A 19,527-nucleotide genomic window follows, 5' to 3' on the forward strand; every position below is an offset into this window, starting at 1 on the left:
CATCAACCGCTTTACCCTGATCCACCTGTTTGGTCACCTTCTCAAAAAACTCAATGAGGTTTGTGAGGCATGACCTACCCTTCACAAAACCGTGTTGACTATCGCTAATCAACTTGTTCTTTTCAAGATGATTATAAACCCTATCTCTTATAACCTTTTCCAACATTTTACCCACAACCGAAGTAAGGCTCACAGGTCTATAATTACCAGGGATGTCTCTACCCCCCTTCTTGAACAAGGGGACAACATTTGCTATCCTCCAGTCTTCCGGCACTATTCCTGTCGACAAAGACGACATAAAGATCAAGGACAAAGGCTCTGCAATCTCCTCCCTGACTTCCCAGAGAATCCTAGGATAAATCCCATCTGGCCCAGGGGACTTATCTATTTTTACACTTTCCAAAATTGCTAACACCTCCTCCTTTTGAACCTCAATTCCATCTAGTCAGGGCAATGAGTATAGCAGTTGGGAAACTAGGTTGCAATTATACAGGACGTTGAAGAGGCCGCATCTGGAGTAATGTGTTCAGTTTTGGTCGCCTTGCTATAGGCAAGATATTAAACTGGAGAGAGTGCAGAACAGATTTACAAGGATTTTGCCAGGCACGGTTGAGTTATAGAGGTTTGCAGCACAGGAACAGGCCTTCTGCCCAACTTGTCAATGCCACCCAGTTTTCGCCACCAAGGTAGTGCCAATTGCCCGCATTTGGGACTGAGTTAAAGGAAATGATTGGACAGGATAGGACCTTTTCCTTTGGAGCATAGGAGACATAGGTGATCTTATAGAGGTGTATAAGACCATGAGAGTCATGGATAGGGTGAAAACACTCAGTCTTTTTCCCATAGTTGGTGAATCGAGAACTAGAGGGCATAGGTTTCAGTTAAGAGGGGAAACAATTAACGGAAACCGGAGAAGCAACCTTTTTACAGAGGATGGTACGTATGTGGAATGAGCTGCCAGAGGAAGTGGTTGAGGCAGGGAGATTGACAACATTTACATGGAACATAGAACATAGAACAGTACAGCACAGAACAGGCCCTTCGGCCCTCGATGCTGTGCCGAGCAATGATCACCCTACTCAACCCCATGCATCCACCCTATACCCGTAACCCAACAACCCCCCCCCCCCCAACCTTACTTTTAAGGACTCTACGAGCAATTTAGCATGGCCAATCCACCTAACCCGCACATCTTTGGACTGTGGAAGGAAACCGGAGCACCCGGAGGAAACCCACGCACACACGGGGAGGATGTGCAGACTCCGCACAGACAGTGACCCAGCCGGGAACCGAACCTGGGACCCTGGAGCTGTGAAGCATTTATGCTAACCACCATGCTACCGTGCTGCCTTTAAAAGGCATTTGGACAGACACATGGATAGGAAAGGTTTAGAGGGATATGGGCCAAATGCAGGCAAATGTGGTTAGTTTAGATGAGCTTTTTGGTTGGCATGGACCAGTTTGGGCCGAAGGGCTTGTCTCCGTGCTGTTGATTCTATGATTCTATGAAAGTGCAAATTCCACACAGACAGTCTCCCAAGGCTGGAATTGAACCCGCGTCTCTGGCGCTGTGAGGCAACAGTGCTAACTATTGTGCAACTGTGCAATCCCACTGCCGCCTGTATGAATGAATACCATTTTTAAAATCTCCTCAGGTATGTGATCCCATAGCAAAGCAAACATACTTGTATTCATAACCCCACATCAAGGATAGATAATCCTTTAATAACCAATTTGAATTGTGATATAATTGTGAACATATACTCTCTACCCCACTGTGTTAATTATAACCTGTAGAAAGTAGACAAACATTAATAATGGTGCAATGATAGTACTTTGGCTAATGTCAACAAACAGCTATTGAAACAGATGGAACAGTCTTCACAGGCAGGCAGTATTTTTTCAACAGGCTGTTGTTGGAGGGCTGGTTATTTAAAGTATTTGGCAGCTTGACAGACCTTACTGGTCAAGAACATTTATGACTTCTATGATTTGTAGTTCCCACAATATGGGATAAGGACCTTGAGATCTATTTCATAAATTAAAATAGGATCTGCCAGGAATTGGAGAGGGGCTTCCAGACCTAAGTCCCACCCAGCATTTTGAAGGCCCCAGTGTCTCCACAACTCCACAACAATCTTGGCCATAGTTTCCGTTAACTAACTTGCAGTTCCTTCTATAATTTTTAAAGTTCTAATTTAATTTAGTCTAAGTTAAATTCAAAGTACTCAGATAAATTCGAATTTGAGGCTTCTCATTTACTAGTTACCAGAGAACTGTGACTCTCACCAAATTCCCACTTTCAGACTCTGTTTACATTATACTCTATGACCACTCTGCAACAACTCAGTTATTCCACTTGAAGATTTTATCCAATTCACTTTTGAAAGTTATTATTGTATTTGCTTCCAACACTCGTTCAAAGAGTGCATTCCAGATCACAAAAACAACTAGATGCGCAACATTTTCCCTTTATGTATTTTCTAATTCTTTTTCCTACTGTCTTAAATCCATGTCCTTTAGTGACTGACTCACCTGCCTTTAGAAACAGTTTCTCCTTATTTAGTCTATCAAAACTCCATCGTTTTGTTAAATTCTTTGACATTGATAGATTTTTGTCATTAAGGGCTGATATTACAGACAGCAAATGGAATTAAGATTTGGACCAACCATTAATTAATTGAGTAACGGAGCAAGCTTGAGTGACTGAATGGCTAATTCTGGTCCCTATGTTCCTTCAGTCATATATTTTTAAATTGGACAGAGCATTGACACTTTTCGGAAACTTTGATGAGTGATTCCTTTCGATTGATTGTACATATGTACCTTTAAATGGCAAAAAGCTTACTTGTCAGGCTTTTAAACCTCCCTCTTAAATGAACCTTTTGGTAGCCTGTCGTAGTTGTGTATTATGTGACTGCAAACTGAGTAATAGTTGATAACCCTTTTTGTTGGTCCTATTTTATTACAGTTCCGATGTTTGTCGCTATTCGGTTAAGTTGACAAACCGTGGACGGCGCCGCCATCAAATATACTGGAAGACAGCAGGCTTTCCCCTGATCTTTAAACCCAGTCCACAGAAACAGTCCGTATCTCGTGATATGAAATATCGAAATTCCGTTCCAATGGGTCACTACGTTTCCACCTTCAAAATTAGACCTCTGCGAATGGACCTGAAACCGGGCAGGAGCGAAACACTGATTCTCGAGGGAGAATCAGATGGACCTGTGGTAAAGAACATTCTCCTTTAAATAACATATGGAAATTAGTCTGGAGTCATTGTTTATATGAGCATCTTTGGGTATAGGGAAAAATCATTTGGCCTGCCAAGTCTGCCCCTTCATCATTGACATCAACGACACCTAAACACCTTTCATGATACCCCTCAATCTATGGATCTTTGAAAAGAAGCGTAGAGTTCTACTTCAATGGGTGGTGTTTTCGGGAACCCCGGTAGCATGTTTTTTGGCAGCAGAGGCAGCTCTCCATTGGCTGCCAGTGGGAACTTCTGGTCACACCTATGCCGACAGTGTTTTGTGTGGCTCACGTGTTCTGCTGCTGAGGAATAGAACATAGAACATAGAACCCACAGTGCAGAAGGAGGCCATTCGGCTCATCGAGTCTGCACCGACCCACTTAAGCTCTCACTTCCACCCTATCCCCGTAACCCAATAACCCCTCCGAACCTTTTGAACACTGAGGGCAATTTAGCATGGCCAATCCACCTAACCTGCATGTCTTTAGACTGTGGGAGGAAACCGGAGCAGCCACGGGGAGAACGTGCAGACTCCGCACAGACAGTGACCCAAGCTGGGAATTGAACCTGGGACCCTGGCGCTGTGAAGCCACAGTGCTAGTCACTTGTGCTACCGTGCTGCCCCAATCTGCAACAGGGTGAGGGGGTAACGGTTGGTGGGCCCCGAACATCCTGCTGGTCGGAAGGTTGGGCAAATCCTGCCCAATGTCATTCAAAAGTAATCTACACCACAGGTCTAAATTTGAAAACTGACACAGAATCACCATGAAGTATTATCTCATGCTCATTACTTGCAATGCAGGTAGCATGTCAACTTTGCGCTATGTGCTAATTTGAATGATTGATAATCACATTGTTCAATGGCTGTACCCTTCATCAGAGGGCCCAGGTTCATACATCTGTTAAAGGGGAGACACTCGTGTGTAAACTTCATCAAAGAGGCTATAAGCAGGAAGAAGATGGGGATGTAGTGTAATTCTCACCAGACTAGTAATGCAGAGGCCCAGGGTAGTCCTTTGGAGGACATGGGTTCAAATTCCACCATGGCAGCTGTAAGAATTTAATTTGATTTGATAAATCTGTAAAATAAAGCTAGTCTCAGTAATGGGCACCGCAAAACTATGATCAATTGTTGGAAAAACCCATCTGTTTCACGAAGGAATCTGGGGCGGAATTCTCCGCTCCCGCGATAAATCGGGAAGGCCGTCGTGAACTCAGCCGAGTTTCATGACGGCCTCGGAGGCTGCTCCTCTCACTTTATTCACCCCCACCCGGGGGGCTAGGAGCGGCGCTTCGTAACTCTCGGCTGCTGGGCCTTGACGTTTGCGTCAAGGCGGCGCGCCGAGAATGACGTGACGGCGGTGCCAAAGTGACGTCAGCCGCGCATGCACAGGTTGGCTGGCTCCAATCCATGCATGCGCGGCTGACACCACGATGGCTGATGGCTCAAACCCGCGCATGCGCGGTTGCCGTCTTCCCCTCCGCTGCCCCGCAAGACGTGACGGCTTGATCTTGCGGGTCGGCAGAGGGGAAAGAGTTTGTCGCTTTGAGACGCCGACTAGACAATGGGTGGGCACCAATCGTGGGCCAGTCCCCTCCTGAGCACGGCCGTGGTGCTCATTCCCCTCTCCGCCCCCCACAAGCTTCAAACTAGCATTTGGCGCCCATGTTCACGACGTAGCGACCAGGTGTCACGTGGGGGTGCCAGGGGGGCGTGTTGTTGGTCGTTCTGGGTGAGTGTGCTTAACACTCAATTTGGCTCTGTTTCTTTACTTTGCTCTGGAGTCGCCAGGTATCGTTAAGATACCGCCACAAGTTCAAGGTGAAGTTCAAAGCAATAAAACCATACACCAATTAGTAAGTTCAAACAACGGAGTTTATTATAATACAATTATAATAACTACCCATGCACACACTAAAAGGATTAAGCTATTCCTACCGCTAAATAAACTAATACTTATCTCGAAGGAACTGCCGGGTCAGGGAACAATGAAATGAAAATGAAAATCGCTTATTGTCACGAGTAGGCTTCAAATGAAGTTACTGTGAAAAGCCCCTAGTCGCCACATTCCGGCGCCTGTTCGGGGAGGCTGTTACGGGAATCGAACCGTGCTGCTGGCTTGCCTTGGTCTGCTTTCAAAACCAGCGATTAGCCCTGTGAGCTAAACAGCCCCTGTGAGCTAAACAAGGCCTCTTGCTCTGCTCTGGTCTGCAGACTTCAGGTTGGTATAAGTTAAAAGGGGTCAGGAGTGTCTATCTCTGGTAGCGATCATTGTGAGACACTTACTTGCTGGCGGCTGCTGTCCGAACCTCTCTCTCTCTCCTTCAGGGTCTTCTTGGCAAAAGCTGGTCGAGGTGCTGGTCCACGGAGGAGTGCTGGTCAAAGAGAGAGGAGGGCTGGACAAGAAGATTGAACCATGTGTGGGACCTGTCTTTTATAGGTCCCAGGGATCCGCGCTCCTTTGGGCGGACTCCCTTACCTGCTTGGAATTGATTGGGTCTCTTCCCAATCAATATGTTTGAATCCCCCCAATACTGAGGCTGTTCCTTAGCTACTGGGCGGGCTCTCAGGCTCTTTGTTTTCGAACCCTGTTGGTGCCTGAGTGTCTGGTATCCTTTACAATGTTGCAGTTGCTTCCCCATTTGTGTCCATTGTATCTGGAATCGTTCCATTAACATGCTAATTATCCCGGTGATTGTCTCATTAGTATGCGGAATGTTCATTTTGTGCTGTCTGCTTTCTTAGCAGACAAAATCCACAAAAAAAAAACAGTGACCACAATTCGGTGACCTTTACGTTAGTGATGGAAAGGGATAAGTATACCCCGCAGGGCAAGAGTTATAGCTGGGGGAAGGGCAATTATGATGCCATTAGACATGACTTAGGATGTGTTGGTTGGAGAAGTAGGCTGCAAGGGTTGGGCACACTGGATATGTGGAGCTTGTTCAAGGAACAGCTATTGCATGTTCTTGATAAGTACGTACCAGTCAGGCAGGGAGGAAGGGGTCGAGCGAGGGAACCGTGGTTTACCAAAGAAGTGGAATCTTTTGTTAAGAGGAAGAAGGAGGCCTATGTGAAGATGAGGCGTGAAGTTTCAGTTGGGGCGCTTGATATTTACAAGGAAGCGAGGAAGGATCTAAAGAGAGAGCTGAGACGAGCAAGGAGGGGACATGAGAAGTCTTTGGCAGGTAGGATCAAGGAAAACCCAAAAGCTTTCTATAGGTATGTCAGGAATAAAAGAATGACTAGGGTAAGAGTAGGGCCAGTCAAGGACAGTGGTGGGAAGTTGTGTGTGGAGGCTGAGGAGATAAGCGAGATACTAAATGAATACTTTTCGTCAGTATTCACTCAAGAAAAAGATAATATTGTGGAGGAGAATGCTGAGACCCAGGCTATTAGAATAGATGGCATTGAGGTGCGTAGGGAAGAAGTGTTGGCAATTCTGGACAAGGTGAAAATAGATAAGTCCCCGGGGCCGGATGGGATTTATCCTAGGATTCTCTGGGAAGCCAGGGAAGAGATTGCTGAGCCTTTGGCTTTGATTTTTAGGTCATCATTGGCTACAGGAATAGTGCCAGAGGACTGGAGGATAGCAAATGTGGTCCCTTTGTTCAAGAAGGGGAGTAGAGATAACCCCGGTAACTATAGGCCGGTGAGCCTAACGTCTGTGGTGGGTAAAGTCTTGGAGAGGATTATAAAAGATACGATTTATAATCATCTAGATAGGAATAATATGATTAGGGACAGTCAGCATGGTTTTGTGAAGGGTAGGTCATGCCTCACAAACCTTATCGAGTTCTTTGAGAAGGTGACTGAACAGGTAGACGAGGGTAGAGCAGTTGATGTGGTGTATATGGATTTCAGTAAAGCGTTTGATAAGGTTCCCCACGGTCGTCTATTCCAGAAAATACGGAGGCTGGGGATTGAGGGTGATTTAGAGATGTGGATCAGAAATTGGCTAGTTGAAAGAAGACAGAGAGTGGTAGTTGATGGGAAATGTTCAGAATGGAGTTCAGTTACGAGTGGCGTACCACAAGGATCTGTTCTGGGGCCGTTGCTGTTTGTTATTTTTATAAATGACCTAGAGGAGGGCGCAGAAGGATGGGTGAGTAAATTTGCAGACGACACTAAAGTCGGTGGAGTTGTAGACAGTGCGGAAGGATGTTGCAGGTTACAGAGGGACATAGATAAGCTGCAGAGCTGGGCTGAGAGGTGGCAAATGGAGTTTAATGTGGAGAAGTGTGAGGTGATTCACTTTGGAAAGAATAACAGAAATGCGGAATATTTGGCTAATGGTAAAATTCTTGGTAGTGTGGATGAGCAGAGGGATCTCGGTGTCCATGTACATAGATCCCTGAAAGTTGCCACCCAGGTTGATAGGGTTGTGAAGAAGGCCTATGGTGTGTTGGCCTTTATTGGTAGAGGGATTGAGTTCCGGAGCCATGAGGTCATGTTGCAGTTGTACAAAACTCTAGTACGGCCGCATTTGGAGTATTGCGTACAGTTCTGGTCGCCTCATTATAGGAAGGACGTGGAAGCTTTGGAACGGGTGCAGAGGAGATTTACCAGGATGTTGCCTGGTATGGAGGGAAAATCTTATGAGGAAAGGCTGATGGACTTGAGGTTGTTTTCGTTAGAGAGAAGAAGGTTAAGAGGTGACTTAATAGAGGCATACAAAATGATCAGAGGGTTAGATAGGGTGGACAGCGAGAGCCTTCTCCCGCGGATGGAGGTGGCTAGCACGAGGGGACATAGCCTTAAATTGAGGGGTAATAGATATAGGACAGAGGTCAGAGGTGGGTTTTTTACGCAAAGAGTGGTGAGGCCGTGGAATGCCCTACCTGCAACAGTAGTGAACATGCCAACATTGAGGGCATTTAAAAATCTATTGGATAAGCATATGGATGATAAGGGCATAGTGTAGGTTAGATGGCCTTTAGATTTTTTCCATGTCGGTGCAACATCGAGGGCCGAAGGGCCTGTACTGCGCTGTATCGTTCTATGTTCTATGTTCTACCTGCTAGGTGCAGCCTGCTGGCGCTGCAAACATTGTCCATTTTATCCTATATGCTTTGCCTTCCTCCATTTTGTATTCAGGGAAATGGCCAACTTTGGTCGCTACAGTGTCGTGAGTCGCCCGGCCCTCCCGTGATTCTCGCACCCAGTGTGGGGAGCGGAGAATCGCGCCCCTGCTATCCTTAAATGGTCCAGATACATTTGACTCCAAACCCACAGCAACCCTTGATTGCCTTCAGTTCAAGGACAGTCAGAGATGGGCAACAAATGCTGGCTTTGCCAATGATGCCTTTATCGCATGCAATAGGAATAAAGAGCTCGGACCAGTATTCATATTTCCCCAGCTTTACTGTTTTTGCTTCTGGACATGAATTCGTTTAAAAAAAAATAGTGCATTATTTCTCAATAGTGGCCGGAATTTTCCGGCATTGAGATTCTCTTTTCCCGCTGGCAGTGCACCCACGTCCATGGTCGGCCCTCTTCCCCACCTGTAGTTCTGGCTGGTCCGATACCCTGAAGACTGCCACTCTCGGGCACGGCTCCACCCTTACCGCCACGACCTTGGACATCGCCTCAAAGAAGTCTGTCCAGAATCCGACAAGTCTGGGGCAGGCCAATAACATGTGGGTGTGACTGGCCGGGCTTCCCTGGCACCGTTCACACATGTCCTCGACCTCCAAGAAGAACCTGCTCTGGTTAGATTAGGTGCGCTCTCCGCAGCACTTTAAACTGCATGAGACTTAGCATTGCACAGGAGGAGTTGGAGTTGGCCCTAATTAGCGCTTCGCTCCAGAGTCCGCATCTTACTTCCGTCCCTAGTTCGCCTTCCTGTTCCTGTCTTGCTCCATGAAAATGAAATGAAAAAATTGAAATCGCTTATTGTCACGAGTAGGCTTCAATGAAGTTACTGTGAAAAGCCCCTAGTCGCCACATTCCGGCCACATTCCGACGCCTGTTTGGGGAGGCTGGTACGGGCATCTAGTGGTGTTCTCGCTGTTTTTGAAAGTCGTCCGCAAATGTCTCCACAGTTCCCTTTCTCCATATTGTCTGTGTCCAGCAGTTCCTCCAGCATTGTGTTTCTTGGAGCCCTAGGGTACCTCGTTGTCTCCTTGCGGAGAAAGGTTTTGATTTGTAAATGCCAAAACTCCTGTCCGTTTGGTACCTCCAGTCTCTCCGTCAGTTCGTCCAGGGTTGCAAGTCTGTCCCCCATGTAGAAGTTCCTGGACTCGAGCGTCCCTCCATCCTGTCTCCACCTCTTAAATGTGGCGTCAAGCATGGCTGGTGGGAATTTATGGTTACCGCAGATGGGGGCCATGGTGGACACCTCGGTTAAGTCTTTTTTTAGCGTTGGAACCACCACAGGGCTGGATGGGAACAGGTACGATGAGAGTGCTGTCATGGCTAGGGCTCGGATGGTCATTCCCATGCAGGAGGACTCCGCCATTTTCACCCATTCCTTGCTCGGCTCCTTTACCCATCCCCTCACGGGATTTCTTGGATTCTCCCCGCTCCCCCGACAAAGACCATAATAATTTTATCTATTCCTTGGGGATGAAGATCGATATGGATCTAAACAGGAAGAGGAACCTTGGCAGTACATTCATCTTGATTGTCTGCACCCTCCCTGTATGGGAAAGTGGGAGCGCATCCTGCTGTGCAGGTTGTTTTTGATTTCCTCCGCCAGACTGGTCAGATTCCATGTGTGGATCCGGTCCATGGGTGATCTGGATCCCCAGGTAGCGGAATTTGTTTTGGACTAGTTTAAATGATCGACCCTCCAGCTCCTCCTGTCCCCCGTCCGGGTTCACTGGGAATACCTCACTTTTTCCCAGGTTGCATTTGTAGCCCGAGAAGCCACAAACTCTTTTAGAAGCTTCAAGTAATCTGTAGGTCTGAGATGCAGAGGGGAAGGTCATCCGCATAGAGTGACATTCTGTGCTCTCTGCCTCCTCTTTGGGTACCTATCCCACCTCTCGCATCTCGCAGGGCGATTGTCAGGGGTTCAATTGCCAGGGAGAACAGGAGTGGAGACAGTGGGCATCCCTGATTGTGCCTCTGTGCAACTGGATGTATTCAGAGCTGGTGGTGTTGGTCCGAATGCTCGCCTTGGGCATTTTACAGGGTTTCACCCATGAGGTGAACCCTGTCCTGAGCCCAAACCGCTCTTGTACCACGATGAGGTTCTTCCATTTGACTCCATCGAGGACCTTTTCTCCATCCAGAGAGATGATCATCTCTGGTGGTGTCTCCCTGGATGGGGTCAGTATTGCATTCAGCAGCCATCTGATGTTCGCAGTTAGCTGTCTACCCTTGACAAAGCCCATTTGGTCCTATGCGACCACTTCTGGTACACAGTCCTTCAGTCTCTTGGCCAGGACTTTCGTGAGTATTTTTGCATCCCTATTAAGCAGTGAAATGAGTGTATAAGATCTGCAATCCGGCGGGTTTTTGTCTTTCTTACTTTTATGTTCAATTCCTCTCATAATAAAGGATAGCATTCCATTAGCTTCATTATGCTGTTGGGAAGCACGATGGCACAGTGGTTAGCACTGCTACCTCATGGCGCCGAGGTCTCAGGTTTGATCCCGGCTCTGGGTCACTGTCCGTGTGGAGTATGCACATTCTCCCCGTGTTTGCGTGGGTTTTGCCCCCACAACCTAAAAGATGTCCAGGGTAGGTGGATTGGCCACCTTAAATTGCCCCTTAATTGGAAAAAATGAATTGGGTACACTTAATTTATTTTTTGAAAAAAGATCAGCGGGATTATGTTCCCTGCTGACTCTTTAGTTTGCAATGCAGGACACCAAAAGATCCCGCAGGCTGCTTTTATCCTTTTCCATAGAACATAGAACATTACAGCGCAGTACGGGCCCTTCGGCCCTCGATGTTGCGCCGACGTGTGAAACCATCTGAAGCCTATCTGACCTACACTATTCCATTTTCATGCATATGTCTATCCAGTGACCACTTAAATGCCCTTAAAGTTGGCGAGTCTACTACTGTTGCAGGCAGGGCGTTCCACACCCCTACTACTCTCTGAGTAAAGAAACTGCCTCTGACATCTGTCCTATATCTACCTCAATTTAAAGCTATGTCCCCTCGTGTTGGTCATCACCATCCAAGGAAAGAGACTCTCACTGTCCACCCTATCTAACCCTCTGATTATCTTATATGTCTCTATTAAGTCACCTCTCAGCCTTCTCCTCTCTAACGAAAACAACCTCAAGTCCCTGAGCCTTTCCTCGTAAGACCTTCCCTCCATATCAGGCAACATCCTAGTAAATCTCCTCTGAACCCTTTCCAAAGCTTCCACATCCTTCCTATAATGTGGTGACCAGTACTCCAGGAACGGCCGCACCAGAGTTATGTACAGCTGAAGCATGACCTTGTGGCTCCGAAACTCAATCCCCCTACTGATAAAGGCTAGCACACCATATGCCTTCTTTGCCATAACTACTCGAAGTCTAACTGAATTGTTATCACTGCTACCAAAATGCTCTCCCACTCACACCTCTTCCACCTGCCCTGCTTAATTCCCTAAAACCAGTTCAGAGCTGCCTCTTCTCTTGTTGGGCTGGTTATGAAGTGGTTATAAAAGTACTGGGTACATTTTAAGAACTCTTCAGCTTTTACTGTGAATTTATCCTAGTTAATATTAGCATAGTTGAAACCCTTTCTTATTACTGTCCTATTAATTCTCGTTTCTATTTCATAGCAGGAAAAGGTTATGAACAGCGCCGGCCCTAGGGTTGCTGGCGCCCCGGGCAAGCTGAGCTTCGGCGCCCTTGGGGGGGGGCGTGGCCGGGGGGGGCGTGGCCGGGGGGGGGCGTGGCCGGCGGGGGGCGGGGGCGTGGCCGGCGGGGGGGCGGGGGCGTGGCCGGCGGGGGGCCGGGGCCGAGAGGGGGGGCGGGGCCGAGAGGGGGGGCGGGGCCGAGAGGGCCTCCGACCTTTTCCGCATTCTCAACGTCGAACCCGCTTTCAGTTGTCCAGGACTTGAAGCTCCGGAATGCTCTCCTCAAATCTCCTTTACGACACTCCGTTAGTCTACTTTTTTGATGAATGACCAAGATTCCTGTCACCTGATCCAACCGCGCCTCATGTGACTTGATGTCAAATTTTGTTTTTGTTTGATAACCATTCTGTGCAGCACCCTCGACTTTAAAGATGCAGTGAAATGAAAGCGGTTGTTGACAACATCATGACTGTTGGTGACTTCCTGTCTATGACATAAAAACATCTGCCAGTTTACAATAATAACCCTTCACTTACTTTCCCATTTAGTAAAAATAGGAAAAGAAAAACCCTACGTCCAAAAATAGTATTTTCCCAGCACCGCGGCGGAGTCTGTTTATTTACTTTTGTTAATAAATCCACAGATGAAGAGCACTTATACAAACAAGTAATGGCTTACTTCTATCTTTATTCTCGCACACATGGCGGGGGGGGGGGGGGGGGGGGGGGGGTGGTGCGGGTGTGTGGGGAACTGGTGAGCGAATGTCTTCAGTAAATGTGGCAAGACTTTACATCAGGGCGTCAGACGTTTGTGTCTCGGGCTTCTGACGATATTGTTAAACCCATAAGCTTTGCCCAAGGCCTTAACGAACTACCACTGCTCAATGGGCACTCCACTGCTTCATAAAATGGCTGTATTCCAACACAGATCTTAAGGTCTCAGAACAGCAGCCACGCAGTGAGCTCTGTAGCATCTGCCCGCATCACATACTAAACAGGGGAGAGAAAAAATATTACAGTTTAAAATCTGTACCCGGTGGGGAAGCGGACCCGAGGGGGGGGCAGGGGCGGGGGGGCGGACCCGAGGGGGGGCGGGGCGGGGGGGGGGCGGACCCGAGTGGGGGGCGGACCCGAGGGGGGGACGGGGGGGCGGACCCGAGGGGGGGGCGGGGCGGGCGGACCCGAGGGGGGGCGGGGCGGGCGGACCCGAGGGGGGGGGGGGGGGGGGGAGCGGACCGAGCGGGCGAGCGGACCGAGCGGGCGAGCGGACCGAGGGGACGGACCGCGGGGAATGCGGCCACCGCGCATGCGCTGGTTGGCGCCGGCCCAACTGCGCATGCGCGGGACCCGAGTCTGGCGCCCCCGAGCACATGGCGCCCCGGGCAACAGCCCGAGTTGCCGGTGCCTTGAGCCGGCCCTGGTTATGAACAATGCATTAGGTTGCAATCAGCTTGTGTACCTAGGCCAACCTGTTTTGCATTGATTTTGTAATTCTGCTAATCCTCCTCCAACACCAGTAGATGGACGGTGACGGTCACCATATACTTATTGGTCCTATTTATGTTGAGCTCAATCATCGCTCACTTGGGGAACACTCACAGATGGCAGCATTTAATAAGTGTAATCAGCAGTGTTTATAAAACCCAAGGACTCCCTGGATCACCTGCGTCCCATGTGCTTTAGCACCATAGGCACTCTATATTTAAATATTGACAGCACACTGTGCTCATTGCGTTATTTGTAGATGATTAATCTTGCGCAGATGAAAATAATGTTTTTGCTTTATTTACATGGCACTGCATCAAAATTGTGACATGGAGATGAGCCATATGGCTCAACCAGTCTATGTTGGTATTTATCCTGGTATTGAGGAACCCAAGACGCCTTAATCCCAATTCATTTCATTTCTACTTTATTCCTTTAATGTTGAAAAATCTACCTAAATCTCTGATTAAATATTGTCAAGTTTTCATTAATTCCTGTCGTAATGTAATTGAGTTTTATTCTGCTATCTATCCCATATGTCTTGCAATTAATCTGTTTTATTTGCCCCCTTAGTCTAGACTCGTCATGCATTGGAAACATTCTTGGCGTGATTGAGTGGCCTCAGTGTGCCCGACTTGGTGATGCAATGAGGAATTCTCGCTAGATTTGCGATGCTCAGGATGCCTCGCGAGACCCAGCGAGATGTTGTGATCTGACTTCACCCTCACTGGGCCGGATCCAGATTTGCATATTTAAGTGAGCAGTGAGGCTAACTTAAATATGTTTGTGCCGGAGTCTCCAAAGGTCCAGGATCGAATGCTCACGCCTTGGAGACCTAGTGCTAGATGCTTAGCACTAGTCCACACAAACATGGACCAGGCATAGCAGCACCTGAGGGGGGGGGTTTCTCCAAGGCCGTCGGAGGCCTCTGTGGTCGGGCTCCTGGCAGAGTCCTACCCTGGCACTTCTACCAACCTGGCACCGCCACCCAGACACCATGGCAATGCCACCCGGGCACCAGGATGGCACTTCCAGGGTGCCCTGATGGCACTGCCAGGCTGGCAGAGGCATTGCCAGGGTGCCAGCCTGACAGTGCCAAGCTGCTTGGGTGGCAGGTTGCCCATGCCAGGGAGCCAGGCCTGAGGATGGGGTTGAGCAGGGCTTGAGGACCCCCCTAACAGGTACAGTGGGGTGTGTTTGGGGGAGGGGGAGTGGGGGGGTTTTGGTGGTCAAAAAATTGGAGCGACATTGAAAAATAGCACACAAATCTCTTCCTAGTTCTTTCAGGGAATGAGGTAAGTGTGGCCTTGGCCAGGCATTCCTCACTGAGGCCAGAAATAACAGAGTCCCGTTTGACATTTGGGTTGTTCTCGGCGTTGCTGGTGCAGAGGTACAGCCCGCTAAACACACCCAAAATGGGACTCTTTTTCCCCATTAAAACGTGCCCTAAGGTTTGTGTTTACTCCCTTCACCACTTTTTTCTCAAGTCATCTGAGCATTTCCTCTGTTCCCAATGAAATTGTTATGGGTCAGGGTTTAGAGAACCCCAAAGTGTATCATGGAGTTCACCTGACCCACAGCTTTTAATAGATTAGCACACGGCTAAATCGCTAGCTTTGAAAGCAAACCAAGGCAGACCAGCAGCACGGTTCAATTCCCGTACCAGCCTGCATGAACTGTTGCCAGAATGTGGCGACTAGGGTCTTTTCACAGTAACTTCATTTGAAGCCTACTTGTGACAATAAGCGATTTTCATTTAATTTTTTTCATTTTCTGATTGTAGTATGGGGAGCATACGGCCCACTCTACAGGTGTGGTACAGCAGAAATGGAAAAGTATTTTTAGAGCAAAACAATGTTTATTCTATGAACTCAAGTTAACCTTTTTAAAACAAATAGTGAACATCTTAGCAATCATGAATTCAAATACAACCCCAAAGAGTACAACACTAAATAATGCTTACGGTGTCCTTTGTTACATCCAGAAGACGAACAAAAAACGTAACCTTTAACAGAAGTGCATCAGGTTAAAGTCACTACTGAAAACATTTATAATTCTGAATTCACCAAATTGTCAAGAGATAGTCTTTTCATGGCAGAGAGATCCTCTGTCTGACCTCAGCTCCAACACTGAAAACAAAATTAAAACACACCCTGCAGCAAACAGCCTAAAACGAAAGTAAAAAGCTGAAAGACAACTCAGCTCCATCTGCTCTCTGACATGTTTGCAGTAGTAAACACCCATGGCTCAAAGGTACTTTCACTATAGATATTTATATACACACCCATTTACAAACACCCAGTTCTTAAAGGTACTCTCACATGACACCTCCCCCAAGAAAAAAAATAAACCATCAACTTCAAGATGGTTTCATTTTTCACCTTTTCATTATCCTTTAAGAAATGCACACAGTAAATATACTTTATTGTTTCAAAAAAAACAACTCACACAAACAGGTACAATAATATAGTCCAGTTTTGCTCTTCTTCCTCCAACTGAAATCCTTCCTGATTGACAGTCTCTTTGAACAAGATGGTCTCTGCACGATCCATCCATTTCTCTACACCTCGACATTTCTCTTTAAAGTCAGATACTTTCGTTCAATCTGATCGCAGATTCCCTTGTAATTCTTCAACACAGGAGCATTGGTTATCACAGCTTTCAGGCTGTCAAATGCCTATTGAAAGTCTGCAATCCACTGAAATTTTCGACGTTTCTTCAGCAAGTCCATCAGTGGAGCAATCACACTACAAAACGTTTGCACAAATGTTCGATCAAATCCAATCATGCCAAGAAATCGCATTATTTCCCTTCATCTTCAGGGTATCGGAAACTCCTCAAGGAAAGTGACTTGGACTTTTCCAAATTCACTTTAGGCTAGGTTTATCACCAAACCCTCCTCCTGAAGTCGATCAAATAACTCCATCAGATGTTTCAAATGTTCTATCCATGTCTGGCTGAAAATTACCAGATCGTCGATACATACCGCACAATTGGGTAATCGTGAAACAACTTTGTTAGTTAACCGTTGAAATGTGGCTGGTGCGTTTTTCATGCCAAATGGCATAACTTTGAATTGGTACATACCATCTGGAGTCACAAAAGCTGAAATCTCCTTCTCCCTTTCGGATAAAGGCACCTGCCAGTAACCTTTAAGTAAATCCAGTTTGGAAATAGAAGCTGATTGGCCCATTTTCTCAATGCAATCCTTGAAACGTGGGATGGGATAAGAGTCCATTCTTGTAACTGCATTAACCTTTCTATAGTCCACACACAACCGTTGGGTACCATCTGGTTTTTCTACCTTCACTATGGGTGAGCTCCATTGGCTGCAACCCACTTCAATTATGCCATTTTTAAGCATACTCTCAATCTCTTTGTTAACCTGTGCCAGTTTTAAAGGGTGACGTCTATATGGATGTTGTTTGATTGGAACAGCATTTCCCACATCTACATAATGTCTAGCCATTTTAGTACTTCCCAATTTATCTCCACAAACTTGCCCATGTGATATCAATAACTTTAAGGTCAGTTCGCTTTTCCTCTGGAAGGGAACTCAACAATTTATCCCAATTTTTAAGAACATCCTCGTTTTCCAATTTAATTTGAGGTATGTCAAATTCACAGACATCTGGATTTAGTTTGTCACTTTGAGTTAGAATCATTAAAACCTCCTTTTTCTCTCCTTCCCTTCCAAAGTACCTTTCAAGCATATTCACATGACACACTCGGTGAGTCTTCCTTCCACCTGGTGTTTTTACCAAATAATTCATCTGACTTAATTTCCTTTCAATCTGATACGGTCCACAAAACCTAGCTTTTAAAGGTTCACCTACCACTGGTAACAACACTAAAACTTTATCTCCGCAGGCAAGACTATGAACTTTGGATATCTTGTCCGCTACCTGTTTCATCACATTTTGTGCAACTTTCAAATGTTGTCTAGCCAATTCACCTGCTCTATTTATTCGTTCCCTAAAATTTGACACGTAATCCAACAATGTAAGTTCTGATTTCTCACTCACCAATTTTTCCTCAATCAATTTAAGTGATCCTCTTTCCTCATGACCAAAAATGAGTTCAAAAGGACTAAATTTGGTTGACTCATTAGGTGCATCCCTAATTGCAAACAGTACGAATGGAATTCCTTTATCCCAATCCTCTGGATAGTCATGACAATATGCCCTCAACATTGTCTTTAATGTCTGATGCCACCTTTCTAATGCTCCCTGCGATTCTGGATGGTACGCAGTTGATTTAAATTGTTTTATTTCTGACCTATCCATAACTTCTTTGACTAACCTTGAGGTAAAATTTGATCCTTGATCCGATTGTAGTTCTGTGGATAGTCCATATCTAGTAAATAATTAAAGTAACTCCTCCACAATCTTTTTAGCTGTAATACTACCTACTGTAATGGCCTCTGGGAACCTAGTAGACACATCCATTATCATCAAAAGATATTGATTCCCACTTTTTGTTTTAGGAAGCGGTTCTATGCAATCAATTCGGACCCTTGTAAAAGGTTCCTCAAATGCTGGAATGGGTATTAAGGGCGCTGGTTTTAACACTGCTTGAGGTTTCCCTATCACTTGACATGTGTGACATGATTGACAAAATTTAGCTACATCTTAATGAAGTTCAGGCCAATAAAAATGTTTCTGGATTTTAGCTTGTGTTTTCCTTATTCCGAAATGACCTCCCACTGGTACCTCATATGCCACTCGCAACATTATACCCTACCGGCAATACTACTTGATGAACTTCTGCCCACTTTTCATCCGCCTGCATATATAAAGGTCTCCATTTTCTGATCAAGACTTCACTTTTACGGTAATAACTCTCGGGTATACATGCAGATTCCTCTTCCGTGTATACATCCGTTTTATTTCTACATCTTTTTGTTCTAACTCCGCCAATTTTCATGAACTAAAAATATCCGCCTCATCCTCCACCTGTTCTTGTTCTTTTTCAACCATCTGATCAAAAATCGTTTCTGATAATTGCACTTCAACTTCATCTTCACTCTTTGATTTCTCCACTTGTCTTAACCTGTGACCTTGCAACCTTGTTACTACACAATCCGGAAACACCCCAGGATATTTGTCCTTCAACACTTCAGTTGTCTGATTCTCCACAGGCTTATCAACCATCATAGGCATCACTCCCACCTGCAATCCAGCTATATCATTACCCAAGATAAACTGTATTCCTGGACAAGATAGTTTCTCTATTACTCCTACTAGCACTCCACCATTCTTCACTGGACTTTCCAACCTTACCTTATATAATTGAACACTACTCCTCTCACCCTGAATTCCACATATTACCACCTTTTCTGGCACCATTCTTCCCAAACGACATAACTCCTCATCTCTTACCATTAAAGATTGACGAGCTCCGGTATCTCATAAAATTGTGACTTCTTTACCTACTCCTCCTGATACACATGACTAAACTTTACCCACACAAGCAAATTCTTTGAAGAGATCTGACACCTTCTTATCAATCACCCCTTGATCAGGCTGTACAATCTTTGGCACCTCCTTCACTTCACTTGGGCTTCCCTTTACCACTTTAACAAACCCCACTGTCTGATCCTGTTTTACCACATCAGCCTTCCCAGTGCTTTTCTTCAACCACCAACACTGTAACTTTACATAGCCTAGTTTGTTACAGTGAAAACATTTGAAACTTTTCATGTCTCTTGCACCTTCCTGGATTTCTTTTTTAATCTGAGGTACACTCTCCTTATTATCTCCCATCAGATCACCTTTACTTTTACTTGAGTGTTTCTCATGTCCCCAATTGCTATCCCTCACAGGCTGAAACTGATGTCGGAAACCAAGCTTTGATTTATGAACTAATTCATAATCATCTGCCATTTCTACTGCTAACCTCACAGTTTTAACCCTCTGCTCTTCCACATGTGTTCTCACTAAATAAGCAATTGAATTTTTAAAGTCCTCCAAAAGCATAATTTCAGAATTATGAAATTATAAATTATAAACTATAAAGCAGGTGCCTTTCGCAGGCT

The 19,527-nt window shown here is 46.1% G+C and overlaps 1 protein-coding gene across 1 annotated transcript in view; it reads left to right on the plus strand.

Moving 5' to 3' along the window:
• The window catches only part of hydin (HYDIN axonemal central pair apparatus protein), a 1,231,368-nt gene that overhangs the window by 697,181 nt on the left and 514,660 nt on the right, over positions 1-19,527 (plus strand). The window contains exon 21 of the mRNA XM_038807144.1: positions 2,972-3,230. Coding sequence (XP_038663072.1) covers positions 2,972-3,230 — 259 coding nt within the window. The remainder of the gene's footprint in view (positions 1-2,971; positions 3,231-19,527) is intronic.

This window comes from Scyliorhinus canicula, chromosome 9 (assembly GCF_902713615.1).
Source record: "Scyliorhinus canicula chromosome 9, sScyCan1.1, whole genome shotgun sequence".
Lineage (NCBI taxonomy): Eukaryota > Metazoa > Chordata > Chondrichthyes > Carcharhiniformes > Scyliorhinidae > Scyliorhinus > Scyliorhinus canicula.